We start from the raw sequence: 19,737 nt of genomic DNA, 5'->3' as shown, positions 1-19,737 counted from the left end.
ATTTTCCTATTTCCCATGGCCGTAATTCAGTTCCAATGTTCTAGTTAACATTCTTAGCAATTCATGGTGAAACTATCTTTTTCTATATTTATATATTTTTTTTTTTAGTTGGCACCTGTTCACACTGGTTTGGATGTGCTGCTAATTTTGTTCTCTCTCTAAGTGGGCGGCAAAATGAAGACTCACAGGCTTCCTCAAAGTAGGTTGGACAGTGAGGACTCACAGGTTTGCTCAAAGTGGGCGGGACAATGAGGGACAGAGCCCTTGAGATAGCACACATTTTCTTATCAGGTTCACAATATTTAGCTGAAGCAAAACAAAAATGATTACAGAGAAACTCGTCCAGTTCTGAAAAATTCTCTTTATTTACATAAAATACAGACTCTCGCTCTGTTGGATACAATGAAATACAGTAATCGTATTACTGGTAAAAATCAGTCAAATGACACGGTAACAATATAAAGTTTTCAAAGCAAAAAAACTTCATCCAGTGGGGCTCATTTACCAACATGGCGATGATATGCTGCAATGTATAGCAAATTACTGGATGTAGAACGTGTGATTAGCTGGTAAGGACTACAGCCCATAATCTGCACGCCACATTTTAATAAACAAGCCTTGGTGCACAGTAGGGGGGTCTCTGCTCGCCAGATCACTCTATAATGGGGAGGGGGGGAGAAATGAACAAGAGCCTATATATATATATTATATATTGCGCAATACCAGCTGAAGCCAATGAACAAGGGTGGCGCTTTTTCTGGATAAAAAAAAAAAAGAAAAAAGAGACCTTTGTTTTTCTAGTCTCAGGCAACCACCTTTACTACTGCATCTAATATTATGGCCATTTGGGTGAACAAACCCCACCTGTTTTCGCCCCCCCACTGTCACATTGTGGGACTATACAACACCGAAACATTCTAGAACCAAAATGACTTCTGGGCCTCATTCACACACAGTTTTTGTGGCACTTTGACTGTAGAAGTTACATAGTAGCAAATGGGCTTTCATCCCAACTGTGTATTTCACGTCTCTGCGGTTGTTTTAATGGGGCCACACGAGTCGTCATCAACTCGCCTACATCTAAATGGAGAGCCCCTTTAAGTTTTAACTTCCTTTGTTCAACTTTCTCAAACATATTGGGTTCTTTGATTACACTCTTTGTTTGATCAAACCAAACTTTTAGGATGAACTGTTAATATCTTAAAGGGATTGTCTATGATAAAAAAAAGAGGCATCATTCTTACAGAAACAGCGCCACTACTGTCCCTGGGTTGCATCGGGTATTGCAGTTCAGCTCATTGGAGTGAATAGTGAGCTGTAATATTGCATAAAGCCAGTACACACATGGTGCTGTTTTTGGAAGAAAAACCAAAAAGTTGTCAGAGGTCATTTTAACACTATGCAATCCACTAATAGTAGGAAACCCCTTTAAATAGGAGAGCAATGCCCCATTACCCCATGCTAGTCTAATGAATGATGTCTTTGTCTTATCCAGAGGCGTAATTATAGTGGGTGCAGCCGGGGCCCAAGACCCCAAATGGTCTCTTTAACCCATAGGAAAAGACTCATACTAATAAAGACTCATGATAGGTAGGTGCCCTGTTGGAGATTTTACATTAGGGCCCACAAGCTTCAAGTTACGCCCCTGGTTCGATCAAGACCCCCAATGACTGTGGTCTCTTTAGGACCACATGGGAGTGTCTTGTAAAAGTGCAGGAAGCCATAATAACAGGGGCAATCTCGACCCAGTAACCGAAAATCTCAAATTTTGGTTTCCTACCTCTACGCGTCTCGATTCAGATCATTCCCACTAAGGATACATTAAGGCAAGGCTAATAGTTTAGGCCATTAACATTTGCATTTTTTTTAAGCCTCTATTTTTACATTTATTTTTTGGGCTGAATGAAACCATACAATAATTTTCTATATCGCCACCCGTTGATATTCCGAAAGGACACTTCAGCTTCATATGAGAGGGCCAGGTGATACCAAGGGGCCAGGTGGTACCAGGGGGCCAAGGTGATACCAGCGGGCCAGGTGATATGAGGAGGCCAGGTGATATGAGGCCAGGTGATACCAGCGGGCCAGATGATACCAGGTGATATGAGGCCAGGTGATACCAGGTGATATGAGGCCAGGTGATACCAGCGGGCCAGGTGATATGAGGAGGCCAGGTGATATGAGGCCAGGTGATACCAGCGGGCCAGATGATACCAGGTGATATGAGGCCAGGTGATACCAGGTGATATGAGGCCAGGTGATACCAGCGGGCCAGGTGATATGAGGAGGCCAGGTGATATGAGGCCAGGTGATACCAGCGGGCCAGATGATACCAGGTGATATGAGGCCAGGTGATACCAGCGGGCCAGGTGATATGAGGAGGCCAGGTGATATCAGCGAGCCAGATGACACCAGGGGGCCAGGTGATAACAGCGGGCCAGGTGATATGAGCGGGCCAGGTGATACCAGGGGGCCAGGTGATACCAGGGGGCCAGGTGATACCAGGGGGCCAGGTGATACCAGGGGGCCAGGTGATACCAGGGGGCCAGGTGATACCAGGGGGCCAGGTGATATCAGCGAGCCAGATGACACCAGGGGGCCAGGTGATAACAGTGGGCCAGGTGATACCAGGGGGCCAGATGATACCAGGGGGCCAGGTGGTCGCCTTCGGGGAATATTGCACTCTACCTTTGTTCACTATCAACATTGCATACGAGATATCACAGCTTGGAGCCATCATTAGCACACTGATGAATGAAGGTTAAAGAATCTGGAGTAAACATCTCATACATTGAAAAGAAAAAAAACCAACATACAAATATATCAATCAAGTACGACTGGCGCCCGCCGCTCTTGTATAGGAAGAGGGGCGCTGTAAGTATGTGCAAAACTTTATTTTCTTTTTGGTCAGCTTTTCCTTACCAACACCCTTTTATCATATGAGGCAGCAAATAGTTACAAAATGTATTTATCCAAAAAAAAAAAAAAAAAAAAAAAAATTAAAATACATTTTTCAGAAGAGGTGGGGAAATTCTATAATACTTATAATAAAAAAAAAAAAAAAAAAAAAAAAAAAAAGTGCATTCGGCACCATGGTGGGCACTATTGCAAGGGCAATGGTTCACAAGAACAGCAGTTTTGTTATTTTTTTTTTATATTGCTTGTTGGCAAGTCTATGTGTTCCCGATGGCATAAGTGAGCAGAGAGAGCAGTCCGTGCATCCTAAGGAACAGCTGTGGATATATCATTTTGAGCCGTATCCGCTGTGCTGGCAACCATTTTGCTCTTACGAACACTGGTGGTTAAAAAGGCGGTTATCACATTTGGTTAGAAAGTTGATCAGAGGTTGTCCTGATTATCTAGAAACACAGCAGCAAGTGTTTAATTTCCCTGCAGCACTTCCGCAGGGCAAATTAAGTATTGCATGGCACCAAAAATGTTATCTGGGTCCTTTAGCAAGACTCTACAGACTTTACCAGCTCATGACCCTCTAGTAGGGCATTAGAAAATAGGTTTTCTAAATGAGATACCTTTAAAATTATTAACTTTCATAAGTTGAGTTTTTATCAGCTTGTACTCTCTGAAGCTTGCGCCCTAAAATGCAAACAGACCACCTACAATGCTGGTGTTATACACATTTTTAATATTGCAATTTTTTAAAATATTGGGATCTCGGTAACTCAGGTACTATTTAGTGCTTGTTCCTGAATCTGTGTCTCTCCATTGATGGCAAACTCGTACATCCCGGGAAACACTAATTTAGAGGAAACCCTTCACAGTGTATTAATATATCATGTGAACTGGACCAATTCAAAGGGATGCACCCTATAAAGCAGCAATGTTTGGCACACTGATGCCCCCCATCCCCTAGCTAGATGATTGGCAGAGTGCCAAGTCATGATTGTGACAGGATCTGATGAATATTGATTATTTTGGCACACGTATTAGAGGCTTACACTTTTTGTATCTGACAGGTGCACTCTAAAGCATAAAAGCCTAATATATGTGCACACGAATTGATACGGCTATACATTAATACCGAATGTCAACTCGTAACAACCCCATAAAAAAAGTTATAGAAATTATTATTTTTTTTTTTTTACAAAATATCACACTTGCCATGACTATGTGACCGGAGTGCAAACAGTCGTTCCCTGCATTTCCTGACAACATAGTGTCTGGCTCGTGGGGCAGGAAGTCGTGTGTGTGCGCTGGAAAATGCCTTCCCCTGTTATTTCCTATATCAGAGTTATATGATATACATAAAATAGCTTTTTTTTAACAAATATATCTGTAAATGGTACAGTAGCACTTTTGTATATAGTTTTTAAGGTTGAATTAAATTCAGTTTACACGACTCTTTATAAACCTGTGCTGGCAACTCAGGGTCTACTTATATGGCACAATACGTGGCACGCACTTCACCCACAGTCTAAGAAAGCAGATCACTGGCTGTGCAGGAAAATGCACTATAAAGGCAGGCCACGTAAAACCTGGATGAGCGGTCAGTGATGGGCAAAACCAATCTTATAAAGGACAATACAAATATGTCCTGGTCAGAAAGTGACCACGGAAGGGCATGACTAGGTTAAAAAAAAAAAAAAAAAAAAAAAGAGTCAGAAAAGAGACAATCAATCATGTCTGGGTCATGAATGAGCTTCGATTGTGCTTGGGTCAAACAAGAGACCATTGATGGTAATGTCATATCCAAAAAAGACCAATGGTCAGGCTGTATAAAAAAAAAAAAAAAAAAAAAAAGAAGAGGCCACTGACCGTCACGAAAGGGGCAAGCAGTCATGTCTGGACTAATAAAGACATGCATTGGTCAGACACTAATATTGTGTATTAGAAAGTAGACCAAGTCATACTTCAGTTAGAAAAGGAGGTAACCACCATGGTTGGCTCAATCCAGGGGCTTTCAGCCATATCTACTTTGTATGTAGAAATAGGACTACTTAAGGTCATGGTATGAGTCAGATTGTCAGTCATGCATTCTTCAGAAGCAGAATTAGTCATCAATGGGTCAGTTAGGAGACCTCTGGTCTAATCTGGTATAGTAAAGGGACCACTGATGGCCATGCCTGGACAAAACGGTGACAGCCATGTATGAGTATGACATGAGGTGGTAAGTCATACCTTGGTCAAGAAGGAGCATTAGTGGTCTATAAGTCAAGCAAAGGACCATTAGTTATGGCTAGGTCAGAAAAAAAAGACCACCATTACAGTCATGTAAAAGAGCGAACTGTCAGGTTTGGTTTAGAGAAGATATGCAATGATCATAAACTATGGTCAGTCAAGAACCTTCTGGGTCTGCTTAGATAGTTAGAACGTTGACGATCGAGTTATAAACGGGTTAGGCAAGGAGGTGACCACCATGTATGGGTCAGACTAGAGACGTTTAAGCATATCTTAGCCAGATTGGTATCACGTAGGCAAGAGACCACCAGTGACTCCTATTATGGCAAAATTGGGACCACTTAAGCTCATATCTGATATAAGTCAGTGGTCCCATTCGTTCATTAGTAAGGTGAAATATGGGTCACTCAAAAGACCTCTGGTAATATCTAGTTTCATAAAGGGACCATTGATGGTCATGACTGGGTTAGGCAAAGCTGTGACAGTCATGTATTGGTCCAACATAATACCTGCCGATCATGCCTTGGTCAAGAAAGAGCATTAGTTGCATATCTGCCCCCCCCCCCCCCCCAAAAAAAAAGACCACTTGTCAAAACCAGTTTCTAGGTCAGAGAAGAGACCATTGATGTTCATGTCGAAGCAAGGTGCGGAGCTCAGACATATAGGTCAGGAATGAGAATTAACGAGTCAGACCAAAGACTAATGCCTGCAACTCAGTAGATCATCTGTTGGTCAAACTTGGGACCATCACAAGGATTTTGCCCACCATGGAATAAAATGAAGTTCACGTAGCCCATGGTTATCCTACACCTAAAAGAAAATTTACCTCCTCTGATGAGGAATTGCTTTTCTGTCAAAGGCACTATATAAATTGGTTATCACGACTAGATTATCATGGTCAGGGGGTACTGTACGAGAGTCCAGGCCACCCGCCCATTGCCCACCACTGACTCACGCCCCTCTAATTAGCTTATGCATGTATTCTGTGTATACTGCAGAGTCATAATAATAACAAAAAAAAAAAAAAAAGACCATAATCTGGTGAGAGTCTTGCGGCTACGGAAAGTGATAAAAAGTAATCTCTGCAATATCAAGAGATCTATATAGAGGAGCTCTGCACTTCAGTAGGATGCTGCGGGATCTTCCGTAAGAGAAAAGGATATTTTTCACATTTTTTTTTGAGCCGTCAGCAACTATCCACATTCAGTAAAAAGTCTTTTTGTCATAGTTGGTGACTTAACGGCCAAGTCTGAACCGAGCTTACATGGATGTGGAAGCGGCGGAGCTGCAAAGCAACACCGGTATGTACAGAACTACATCTTTATGGCACGCATTCTGCTTTTTAACTCCGTTCTTTTCAACATAATGGTTAAAAAGCTTATATATTCTATGAATTAGACAGTACAGCTTATTTTCCTGTGAGTTTTTTTTTTTTTTTTTTTTTTAGCTTTTTCATTTCTTTTTTTTTTGTCTCTTCTATAAAACCAAGCACTACACGTAACTGGAACAAAGGCAAACCAGGATTGGTTATACATATACAATGTAGGTCTGTACAAAAAAAAAAAAAAAATCCAAAAAAAACCTGAATCCTGTGTCTAAAGAAAATACTCAGAGAAAGCAGTGCAAATTAGTTACTGCTGTAAAGTATGTATATAAAAAAAAAATATAAGAAAAAAAACAAAAGAACTTCATAGTAGTGCCATCTTGCGAATATCAGATAAAGCATTGTAGAAAGAAAAAAAGAAAGAAAAAAAAAGAAACACAGGCCATTCATTGCACATTACTGCCACGTTTTTGGCCGGCATGGACACTAGAAATGCATATATACGTTTGTTGCTACATGACAGGCGGGCGCTCTTATTGAACTGATGGGTGAAGTCGCGGTGCATGTCGGCGATTACGTGCAAGACCTCAGGTCAGGTGACGGGTTATAGCACGTAGGGCGTAAAGAAGTTCTGCCTGCATACGGGCTTCCATAAGGAGCAGGTTGACGTGGACCTTAAAAAATAAGGAAAAAAAAAAGAAGAGGAGAGGACATTAAGTAATGGCTGCAAGATTGACATAACACAGTGCTCTACACATGCGACAGACATAAATCTGTATACAGATCGCTCCCTCTAGTGGTGACGGCAGGCAAGCATTAAAAAAAATAAAATCATAAAATTCTGGCTAAGCAGCTCACCTACAGAAAAAAAAAAGAAAATTATCTCATATCAGCCAAAGCAGAAAAAAAAATAATCAAATTTGCACATCACCCAAAAATTTGGATGAGCCAGAAACCAATTTTTTTTTTCCAAGGGCCAGAAGGAGTTGAAAAATAACAGTGCACTGTAGTGATGAGCGAGCACGCTCGTGTCATAATCGAGTATTTTCGGCGTGCTTGAAAAAAAAATTCTTGAGTTAGACAGCCACAACACATGCAAGGATGGACTAAGAAACAGCCAATCCCCCGCATGTGTTGCGGCTGTCGAACAGCTGCGGTGACTCGAGCATTTTTTTTCGATCACGCCGAAAATACTCGATTAGAACACGAACATGCTCGAATAACACTAATCTGAGAACTTTGCTCATCACCAATTGCCTGTGCTGCCGCCACAGCTCGTTGCCCAACAGTCTGGTCTTCTTCTTGGATCTTCTGGCGCTAACTAGGTCTCACGTGGTTCCATGAGAAGAGATGCAGGTCAACAATGTGCACTGCGCCCAAGGTGACTATGTGATGCTAAATCAGCGCCTGGAGATCCAAAATGATGACCCTCCCTCCCCTCTGTCTATTATGCTGTGGGACCGGGAGAACCCTCAGTGTATAATAAATTTTCTTTCAGGGCTCTTTTAATTCGTGAGGCTTCGATTTGACCCGAATTTACATTTTTGGCAGATTTGATGGAACAGATTCCAAAATAAAATAAAATAAAAAAAAAATAGCGTGAAACATCAAAAAGTTGCCGAGGTTTCCATTCTGAAGGTACTCCTCCTGTAGGACCTCCGCCGGAAGTCATCTATCTCACCTTCTCAGAGTGCTTGAACTGGCGCCAGTACCCGTCGTACATACGCATGGTGGCTCGCTCAGGGTAACAGGTCACAGTTTTAATGTAAACCTTAAGGCTTCTCTCAAGTAACTGATTAACTTCCCCGTAATCGTAGTCATCGTACCTAGGGAAAATCAGGTCAGACGCAGAAAATTAGAGACTCAGCCAATTTCTTGAGAGCACGAGTACAGTATATAGCGTCTGTAGACAGAGCATTAATCATCTACCTGCAACCCCTAATGTGGTGCCCGGGAAACGGCAAATATCGAAGAAACGATCAGTCATCTGCACAGTTTCCGCTGCCACCCTTCAACAGGGGATTTCTAATATTGAGACTTCTTTTGTGGATTTTCAATAGGGAAGGCACAACGAAAATTCACCATTAAAAAGGGGATGATTTTTTTTTACTTAAATTTGGGGCTAAAGAAATATTTCTGCAATAGGGTTTCATTAACCCTTCACCACCTTGCAATTTTCCGGTTTTTTTTGCATTTTCGTTTTTCGCTCCCCTTCTTCCCAGAGCCATAAAGTTTTTGTTTTTTTATTTGTTTTTGGCCACATGAGGGCTTGTTCTTTTCAATAACATCATTGATTTTACAATATAGTGTACGGGAAAAAAACGGGAATAAAATTCCAAGTGCGGTGAAATTCCAAAAAAAAAAAAAAAGGGCAATTTACCATGTTCACTAAATGCTAAAACTGACCTGCCATTATGATTCTCCAGGTCATTATCAGTTTGAAGATACTAAACACATATAGGTTATTTTTTACTTAAGTAGTGAATTTTTTTTTTAAAAAATTTTTAAGAAAAAAAAAAAATAGCGCTGTGGTGTCTCTATATTTCATGATCTGGGGCCAGGTGAGGGCTTATTTTTTGAGCGCTGAGCTGACCTTTTTATTGATCCCATTTTTGGGGTAGATTTGATGTTTTGATTTCCTGTTATTAGAATGCTGCAGAGACCAAAAAAATGTAATTCTGGCGTTTTGACTTTTTCTCTCTTATTACGCTGTTTACCAATTGGTGTTTCTCAATGCAGCGATACTAAAATAAAATAATACAAATTTGGTATTTCATTTTGAATGGGGCAAAAATGGTGGACTTGAACTTTTATTTTTTTTATATTTAAAGACTTTTTTTTACTTCTATATTCTCCTTAGTAGACTTGAATCTGCGATCATCCGATCGCTTGTGCTACACATGGCAGAGCTTCAGCAGTGATATGTATAGCAGAAATTATCGCCTGTGAACGCTGGCTTATCCATAGGTGATCTGCAATGACAAGCATGCGGGTCTTCTGCAGACACCCAGGCTGTCATGTCAACGCGCCCTTTGATGACGTGACAGGGGCGCCGATGTTCGTGTCTTGTGAGGCACTTCTACCGGGCGCAAGTTAAATGCCGCGGTCAGATTGACTGCGGCATTTAACATAATAGCCGCGGGTGGATCGAGATTCCACCCGTGGCTGTGAGAGGCACATGTCAGTTGATCAGATCAGCCGGGAAATACAGGCTCAGCACCGGAGTCTGCATCAAAGGGTGGGAGCCGACCTTACATGTACCATCCCATTGAACCATCAGAATGAGCTCACTGACTGCATTCTGTAGCCGTCGTGTTGTACAGAATCTAAGGGTGCAAGTTTTTTAATGAAACCCAATATATAATAAAAAAAAAAAAAAAGGACCCCAAAAGATAGCGAGCCCCTTTAATTTTACTGTTCTAATCGCAGTAAATGCAATACATGAGTATATGTAGTAATATATAGATATGGGGCCTAAGAGAACGATCTCCTGTAACAACCAATCACAGGAATGCTTTCATTGTTTAAGAACAGAATACAAAATGAAAGCTGCACAGTGATTGGTTGCAATGGAACATTTCTCATAAATACTTATTATTTGCTGTCTTTTTTTTTTTTTTTTTTAATTCATAGGTCTCACTAATCAAAACAGACTAGAACACTAGCAACCGATCAGGGCTCAGCTTTTATTTCTTAAATTGCTGTGGTAAAATGAAAGCTGCTATGGGTAACAAAGCTAGACTTCCTGTCACAGTTTTGATAAACGAGTCCCCTTCTGTACATCCAACGGGACGGAATTGGGGTCAGCCTTCGCTATATATAAAGCTTTGATCACATCTGAATCTGAGCCACCATCACAAATTCATAAAAAAAAAAAAAAAAAAAAGATAAAAACGGCTCAATATTGTTTTTTTCTGGATGGATGCCATGTGAGAGCAGGCCCGGTGGGCACTGTTCCTGTCTGTCGTGACAAATCGAGCATTTTTGGTTATCGGTGCCTATGGTGGAGCTGAAAACCAGGAATATAACATTTAAAGGGGTTGTCAAGAACCATTGTATTATTTTCTTACTATGGGTCTAAAAACAAAAAAAAAAAAAAAAAGGAGATAGTTGTCAACAGAAACTACCTGCCAGTTTAACCCCGCGCTGGCACAGAGCGGTCAATGACCGATCCGGACTGTGATTCAATTGCTTCACGCCAACAGAGCAGCTTCTCCTTCTTCCAGGTTGCTCTGTCGACGGGCATGTGACTGCTGACGTCATGCTGATTGACAGCAGCCTTAGGCCGCAGGGAGCAGACTGTCAATCAGCACAATGTCAGCAGAGCAGAGTGGAGGAGAAGCCGCTGCCCTGCCAACGTTACGTCAGCAGAAACCAATGAATTGCTGGCGGGAGCAGTCTGTGACCGTTCTGTGTCGACGGAGATCGGCGCCGGGCACAACAGGCAGGAAGTTAGTAACTACCTGCCGGTTGGTTCTTAGGCCCATAATAATAAAAAATAATTTAGTCCTGGATAACGCCTTTAATTGTGGGATCCCATAGCAAAACCTGGTTCTAGTATTACATTCAAACCCTTTGGATTATTTTAGACTTTACTGTCTCTTTTCCTAGTAATTGGCATTTACGTTCTCGCTTTTCCTTTCCAATTATTCCCATCTGCCCCTCACCCTTGACTGCCAGATGTACCGCCTTTAGATAAATGAACAGGTTAATGCGGATATAATCTGTGCTGCTGAATGATCGTACGTCCAGACTTAATTCACATAGGAAAGGTGGTTTATTCAACGCGTTTCAAAGTCTAAGTGACGTCTTCATCAGGATTTTCTGGATTTGTTTTCTCATTTTGACTCTCATAGTTGTGGTCTACCTATGATGTCAATTACAGGCCTCTCTCATCTTTTTAAGTGGGAGAACTTGCACAATAGGTGGGTGACTACAGATTTTTTTCCCCACACTGAATATCTACACAAAAAATTGGTAACTTTTTTAAAAAGTCGCAAATGATGAATTTGGGTAAAAACATATGGAAAGCCCAAACTGTGCCCACAATGAAGATGGAAACAAAAAAATTAAACAAGAGACTTAAAAAAGGTGAAAATTAAAGTAAAAAGACGTAAATGAAAAACAGAGACAAAAAACAAAAACTAAATAAAAGTGCAAATGCAATAATGAGTAGGTCTCTTTAAAGAAGATGTGACACTTGATATGGATTTGCAAAAAAAAAAAAAAAATATAATCCAGATAAACCACATACCTGATTCCAAACATACAGTGAACATAATTAAATAAGGCTCTTCTCAGCATGGTGGTGTCCACGTCCTCATGTGTGGCCATGGTGTTGTAGGTGAGGTTATAGACCATTCGAAACTTGTCATCTAGTAAGTGGCCAATGTCGGAGTAAAGCCTGTTCACCAGCGAGAAGCCGTGATCCTCCCAGGAGTAGTCCTGCAGAGCAGAAGCCACGTCGTGAGAAGACGCACAACTTGTTGCGGAATTTACAGCGACAAAAGTTTTTGCTTTTGGAGACTAGAACGCAAAATCCTGCGTGTTCCCGAAGCTTCAATGCCCCTCCTTGTAGTTTACGGGGGAAGAAACAGGTCAGGATCAGAATCCACGGGGGTTTATTTGTGGTCTCTTATCATGGAGACACGCAGCTCTGCAGAGGAGCGCCACAAAACAATACTATATACGGTATATATATATATATGTTGAAAACTTAGCAACATCCAAATAGGGGTCCATCTATTACTAATGGAGCCCCCCCCCCCCGTCCTTTCCAGATTGCTGGGTGTTAATGGTGCCTTTAGCTTACTGCCCTGTTGGTGGTATAAAACACAAGTAACCACGGATCAAGAAAAAAAGTGAAAAATTGTTTAAAAGCCATATGGGAAAAAAAAAAAAATTCAAAATCCCCAATATAACAAAAAATAAAATTAAAATACACAGTTATTATTCTATACACACAGGGGTTATTGCTTGTATAGAGGACGCATACGTACGTGTGCTCGGAACGTGGGCAGGTGTTCTTCTCCTCGCCTCGCAAAATCTTTATAACCAAATCCGGGATCTTCGATATAACGGGAGGCATTTGACACTGAAACCACATCGTCATCAAAAGCTGAGAAGAGGAAATTACAGGAAAAAATAAAAAATCAGAATTTGGAATTCATAAGGAAAATGCTCATATAGTGCAATGTAGAAGGGAGCGAGTGCAGAAAACGTCATGGCACGTCATCACTGATGTCTTCCAAGTTATTATATGTGTGCATTCATTGTGGCCAGCATTTTATAATGTATACCCTCTACCCCCCTTTATGCCTGGCTGCTACAATTTTACTGAGAATATAGCTCTGGAGTATAATACAGGATGTAACCCAGAATCAGTAATTAATGTATGTACCAGGGCTGTGGAGTCGGTGCTCATTTTGGTGGAGTCGGTATAAAATGGAGCGACTCCGACTCCTAAAATATATAATAAATTGGGTACAGTAATTCAATGCAGAATGTGCTGAATATTTTTCATAGGAGTTTGGGAAAGTTATGAAATGTCCTATAAATGGCTGTTCTATTCCTGATCTAAGGCTACATTCACACACAGCGTTTTTGCTGCGTTTTTTGAGGATACGATTTTCAGCTGCAAAAGCAGATCAGCTTTTTAAAAAACCGCATCACCTGAAAGGTTTTTGAGCTCATAGATAATGTTTTCAATAGCAAAAGCAGATTAGAAATCTGCTCTATCCATTGGTGTTGCTCTGGAAAGAGAAAGTATTAGAAAATTAGTGATTGAAGAAGCCCTTAAACAAAAGGAAGATCTTAAAAAGACTCTCAAAAGTTGCTTTCATAAAATGGATGCCTGCACACGTCACAGAGTGAACTATTTTGCCATCAATGTTCGATATGTTTGTGACAACAAAAATTGTTACCAACACGATGGCAGTAAAAGATACTAAAGCTCATCACAGCAGCCAGGTTCTCCAGGCCTTAGTGGAAAAAGTTCTGCAAGATTACGAACTCAAAAAAGAACAGGTTCTTGCTATTGTAACAGACAATGCTTCAAACATGATAAGTATAATTACACTGATGAATGAGAGTAATGAACAACAGCTAGAGGAACATTTAGGATTCAGTATGTGTGAGATGGAAGGCCACAGTGCTGTTCATGTAACTGAGGAGCAAACAGATATTACAACAGAAGAACAGCAAAATTATACTGTAGAAATAGATGATCTTGTTGAAGCTGCTTCAAAACACTTTCCTATTCATCACATGCGCTGTGTTGTGCACACGCTGCAGCTGGCAATAAGAGATAGTCTGCAAGAGGGACATGCTGGAAATCTGATTGGAAAAGTGAGGAAATTGGTTATTGCCGCCAGAACCCCTAAAATTGATTCCATCTTGAAGAGACGTGCTGGGAATAGGGCAATTGTCGACTCGGTGGGGCAGCACTTATTTAATGATTGAGGGATTGCTTGAAATAAAACCGTTTCTTATAGATATGGCGAACCCTCGGGTAACCATAAATGAAGGTCAATGGACACAGGTGGCTGAATTGAAGGAATTGCTTAATCACTCATTTACCGTGACTAAAAAATTACAAGCTGAGGATTTAACTCCTGGCATTTTCATAAGGGAGTGGAAGAACTTGCTATTTTGCCTGTCCCAAAGAGGAGGTTTAATCGCAGATGCCATTTCTGCTTCAATGAAATGGAGAGAGACACCGCTATTGGAAAATAAAATTTTTCTGGCAGCTGTTTATGTGGACCCAAGTCATCGTATACTGCTTGATGATCAGCAGCTTACTAAAAGGAAAAGAAGCTCGGACTGAGGTAGCAGTTAGGATGAGTGGCCTACAGGAGGCCTGCCAGGCGCAAGAGGACTCGGGTCCTGACAGTGCTACTGCTGCCATATCTCCATCCTTATCAGATGAGGAGTTTGACTTTGACAAGTATTTGGATGACATGGAGCAGGCGAAGCGTTGCCGCAAGGAAAAAGATTTCACTCCGTCTCCTATAGCAAGCAGATTGACAATATTTCAGCAAAATGTTTCACTTGCTCTCAAATAAATAGGATAATTCAACCGTTCATCAAAACTGACTGTGCAGGAGGCAATTCCTTTATACCCGGAAATTGTTAGAGATGTTCCCATGTGGTTACAGCTTTGCCTCCAACCCAAGTTACTGTAGAGAGGTTGTTCTCTGGCCTTAAAATTATTAGGTCAGATTTGAGGTCATCTATGAAGGAGGATCTGATGCAGGCAATTCTATTTCTTAGAACAAATTCATAGACTGCACAAATGTTATTTAGTATGCTTTTGTTGAAAACTGTTTTTTTTGCCACTTACATAGTTTATTACATAGTGTATTACATATTTACAATTTATTACAGTTTTTTGTGTTCTAAAGTTGTATTCCAATCTTAATTATTGTATCATAAAAATGATTAAATGTCTGATGTTCACATTGTACTACAATACATTTTTCATTTAAATATAAGCAATATATGTGGGAGTCGGAGTCTTTGAGTCGGAGTAAGGGAAATTGAGGAGTTGGAGTCACAGGTTTGGCTTACCGACTCCACAGCCCTGGTATGTACACAGTGACTGCACCAGTAGAATACTGAGTGCAGCTCTGGGGTATAATAGAGGATGTAACTCAGGATCAGTAATGTATGTACACAGTGACTGCACCAGCAGAATAGTGAGTGCAGCTCTGGGGTATAATACAGAATGTAACTCATGATCAGTAATGTAATGTATGTACACAGTGACTGCACCAGCAGAATAGGGAGCACAGCTCTGGGGTATAATACAGAATGTAACTCATGATCAGTAATGTAATGTATGTACACAGTGACTGCACCAGCAGAATAGGGAGCACAGCTCTGGGGTATAATACAGAATGTAACTCATGATCAGTAATGTAATGTATGTACACAGTGACTGCACCAGCACAATAGTGAGTGCAGCTCTTGGGTATAATACAGGATGTAACTCAGGATCAGTAATATAATGTATGTACACAGTGACTGCACCAGCAGAATAGTGAGTGCAGCTCTGGAGTATAATACAGGATGTAACTCAGGATCAGTAATGTAATGTATGTACACAGTGACTGCACCAGCAGAATAGTGAGTTGCAGCTCTGGGGTATAATACAGGAGGTAACTCAGGATCAGTAATGTATGTACACAGTGACTGCACCAGCAGAATAGTGAGTGCAGCTCTGGGGTATAATACAGAATGTAACTCATGATCAGTAATGTAATGTATGTACACAGTGACTGCACCAGCAGAATAGTGAGTGCAGCTCTGGGGTATAATACAGGATGTAACTCAGGATCAGTAATGTAATGTATGTACACAGTGACTGCACCAGGAGAATAGTGAGTGCAGCTCTGGAGTATAATACAGGATGTAACTCAGGATCAGTAAAGGGCATGTCACACTAAGAGATATCGCTAGCAATATCGCTATAACTAGTGACGTTATAGCGATATTGCTAGCGATATCGCTGTGTCTGATACTTACCTACGACCGGCTCCCCCGCTGGTTATCGCTGATCGCGCGAGAACGTCCAGGACTGTTTCTCGTCGTCAGCTTCCTGCGGCGCTTCCTGCTGTGAAGGCGAGCGACGCGTGGAGCCGGGCGGGAGGACGCAGGATCGCCTAGTGTGACAGGTAAGTCGCGACCCCCGTCCCCAGCGATGTCGCTGGCGAGATCTGCCTGTGTGGCAGCTCACTAGCGACCACTTAGCGATGTACCAGCGATCCTGACCGCGTCATATCGCTGGTCGGGATCGCTGGTACATCGCTAAATGTGACACTACCTTAATGTAATGTATGTACACAGTGACTGCACCAGCAGAACAGTGAGTGCAGCTCTGGAGTATAATACAGGATGTAACTCAGGATCAGTACAGGATAGGTCGATAAGCAGATATTTATATTCATGATGTTGATTATAGATGAGTATACCAGTTAATGCCCTTCACAGGGTTGGATGCATGGATTTAACTAATTCTTTGCAGATGTCACTGAAATGTCAGGCTTATGGACTGGGGTCTAGGTAGGTAAGCTAATGTGAATGTGGTGTTTGCAGTAACCAGGCAATTCTCTAGAGTTCCTACAATGTGTTACTAAGCAAATAACGTTCCTTTATGTATAAAGCGCGTCCTTTATTCCTGAAGAGGCAGGTGGCTACATTGTGTAACTAACTTCCCTGGAGTTAATTACCTCCTGGCTGACTGCATCTGACCTTGGTGGCGGTGCTCAGACAGCTCCTCCGAGCCGTGCAGAACATAGCGGCCATATGGCCTTCACTAGCTGCTAACAATCACTAGGTAATGCAATCACGAGGGATGCATCGTGCCCTCTGCTTCATTAACCAATTAAAACACCATTCTGCAGTGGCCAACTAGAAAGGAGAATAGAAATGATTGCTATGAAAAAGGCTGCTCCCGAAATCGTCACTAAATGCATGTCGTCAAATTATGAAAATATCTCCACAGGTTTCTAAGTAGTCCTCTAACAGTCAGCTGTAGTCAACACATAGCAATAACTGTTCAAATTCCATGCAGTGCCTCCGAAGGAGAAATAAGGCATTGCAAAGAGCAAAGTGTCCACAGATCTCAATGGACTGGTGATGTAATGCATAGACATTTTGAGAGAGACGGGACCAGAGACGGGACCAGAGACGGGACCAGAGACGGGACCAGAGACGGGACCAGAGACGGGACCAGAGACGGGACCAGAGACGGGACCAGAGACGGGACCAGAGACGGGACCAGAGACGGGACCAGAGACGGGACCAGAGACGGGACCAGAGACGGGACCAGAGACGGGACCAGAGACGGGACCAGAGACGGGACCAGAGACGGGACCAGAGACGGGACCAGAGACGGGACCAGAGACGGGACCAGAGACGGGACCAGAGACGGGACCAGAGACGGGACCAGAGACGGGACCAGAGACGGGACCAGAGACGGGACCAGAGACGGGACCAGAGACGGGACCAGAGACGGGACCAGAGACGGGACCAGAGACGGGACCAGAGACGGGACCAGAGACGGGACCAGAGACGGGACCAGAGACGGGACCAGAGACGGGACCAGAGACGGGACCAGAGACGGGACCAGAGACGGGACCAGAGACGGGACCAGAGACGGGACCAGAGACGGGACCAGAGACGGGACCAGAGACGGGACCAGAGACGGGACCAGAGACGGGACCAGAGACGGGACCAGAGACGGGACCAGAGACGGGACCAGAGACGGGACCAGAGACGGGACCAGAGACGGGACCAGAGACGGGACCAGAGACGGGACCAGAGACGGGACCAGAGACGGGACCAGAGACGGGACCAGAGACGGGACCAGAGACGGGACCAGAGACGGGACCAGAGACGGGACCAGAGACGGGACCAGAGACGGGACCAGAGACGGGACCAGAGACGGGACCAGAGACGGGACCAGAGACGGGACCAGAGACGGGACCAGAGACGGGACCAGAGACGGGACCAGAGACGGGACCAGAGACGGGACCAGAGACGGGACCAGAGACGGGACCAGAGACGGGACCAGAGACGGGACCAGAGACGGGACCAGAGACGGGACCAGAGACGGGACCAGAGACGGGACCAGAGACGGGACCAGAGACGGGACCAGAGACGGGACCAGAGACGGGACCAGAGACGGGACCAGAGACGGGACCAGAGACGGGACCAGAGACGGGACCAGAGACGGGACCAGAGACGGGACCAGAGACGGGACCAGAGACGGGACCAGAGACGGGACCAGAGACGGGACCAGAGACGGGACCAGAGACGGGACCAGAGACGGGACCAGAGACGGGACCAGAGACGGGACCAGAGACGGGACCAGAGACGGGACCAGAGACGGGACCAGAGACGGGACCAGAGACGGGACCAGAGACGGGACCAGAGACGGGACCAGAGACGGGACCAGAGACGGGACCAGAGACGGGACCAGAGACGGAAAGGATCCCAGTGGTCTGCCCCCTACCAGTCTACAAATTAGATAAAATTTGGCAGAACAACAAAATTTGGTCAGGACCAGACAAGCATCTGAAGTGTATGAGCGCCACCCTGACAGATGATGTTGGGGGAGTGGATTCTTTTGTTTTCAGGGTAGATGAGCAGATTCCAATAGGAGTCCGACAAGAGATTTAGTCTCTTCCCGTCGAGAACACATGGATGCTCAGCAGAGCCGACTGCTCAAGTGTATAGGGGAGTTGGGAGAACGTTCTGCTCTCTAGAAGGTATATGTGATGACATATTAGAACGGGAACACTCCTACAGATCTGCTCTTCTGGCCCAATTTACTGCTCATCACATCGATTTAATTACAGCAGATCGCGATGAGGGAGCTTCCAGAAAATGACCGCACTCGGAACATGTAACGAAAAGAACGTGTCTGTCTCCGCGATCGAGCAGATGTCAGCCTTCTCTCAGCAACGTGCCAAAGACTTCTAAGATGGGGATGCCCCTTTAAGAGTAATTACAGGGGTAAACTATGCATTTCTGTCCTTGGAAAGCCACAGTCTGTGTTCTCCGAAACGTTGACCTTTCATGTGCATGAGACGCGTATCAGCGATGTGATCAGTAAACAGAGCTCGGAGTTCGGTGTTGGCAAGAACCAGTTCTATCTCGACAAGACGGCGCTCTCAGCCGTGATCTCTGACTCCAGATAATGTGAAGATACCATGTTACCAGCTGGGACGTCTGAGCCCGAACAAAAAAAAAAAAAAAAAGTTTCAACAGATTTTCCCCTCCAATAATCAAAATGTTATCTTGATGGGTATGTTGTGCCGGAGCCCACATCAACCAAAACAAAAGGTCATAAGGATGCAAGGATGTCATTGGTTACAGAATACAGACCCCCTCTGCTTTTGACTCCATTATCACAAAAATAGTAAAATACCCTTTAAAAGCGCTACTAAGGGAATTGCTTAAATAACAATTTCCTTCCATGGTCTTCCTTAGTTAAAGCAGTCATTTGAATCTACAATCATGCTTTTCTTTTTAAAATGCTATAGCGGCTGCTATCATGGGATGGCTTTTCAAACTGCATTTTGTGTTCCACATTTGGAAAAATAAAAATAGAATATGCATTTCCTGGAAAAAATGATTTTTAGCCAAAAGTGCATGCGAGTTAGAAAAAAAAAAAAAAATATATATTGCACTCATGTGACCGCAGGTATCCAATACTGCATACTTCCAGACACATTTCAATTAGACGTACTTATACCGAGTGACGCTGTGCA

At 43.2% G+C, this 19,737-nt stretch overlaps 1 protein-coding gene across 2 annotated transcripts in view; it reads right to left on the bottom strand.

Annotated features, from left to right (window-relative positions):
* Positions 1 to 346: 346 nt before the first annotated feature.
* Positions 347 to 19,737, bottom strand: part of SESN3 (sestrin 3) — a 77,921-nt gene continuing 58,530 nt past the window's right edge. For both annotated transcript variants that reach the window (XM_073582962.1, XM_073582963.1), the window contains 4 exons: positions 12,460 to 12,578; positions 11,715 to 11,905; positions 8,142 to 8,286; positions 347 to 7,134 (listed from right to left, as the gene is read on the bottom strand). In XM_073582962.1, coding sequence (XP_073439063.1) covers positions 7,048 to 7,134; positions 8,142 to 8,286; positions 11,715 to 11,905; positions 12,460 to 12,578 — 542 coding nt within the window. In that variant the 3' untranslated portion in view covers positions 347 to 7,047. The remainder of the gene's footprint in view (positions 7,135 to 8,141; positions 8,287 to 11,714; positions 11,906 to 12,459; positions 12,579 to 19,737) is intronic.

This window comes from Dendrobates tinctorius, unplaced genomic scaffold (assembly GCF_039654945.1).
Source record: "Dendrobates tinctorius isolate UK_male_01 unplaced genomic scaffold, ASM3965494v1 ptg000075l, whole genome shotgun sequence".
Lineage (NCBI taxonomy): Eukaryota > Metazoa > Chordata > Amphibia > Anura > Dendrobatidae > Dendrobates > Dendrobates tinctorius.
Note: the sequence above shows the minus strand (reverse complement) of the source record. Positions and strands in the feature narration are given on the sequence as shown.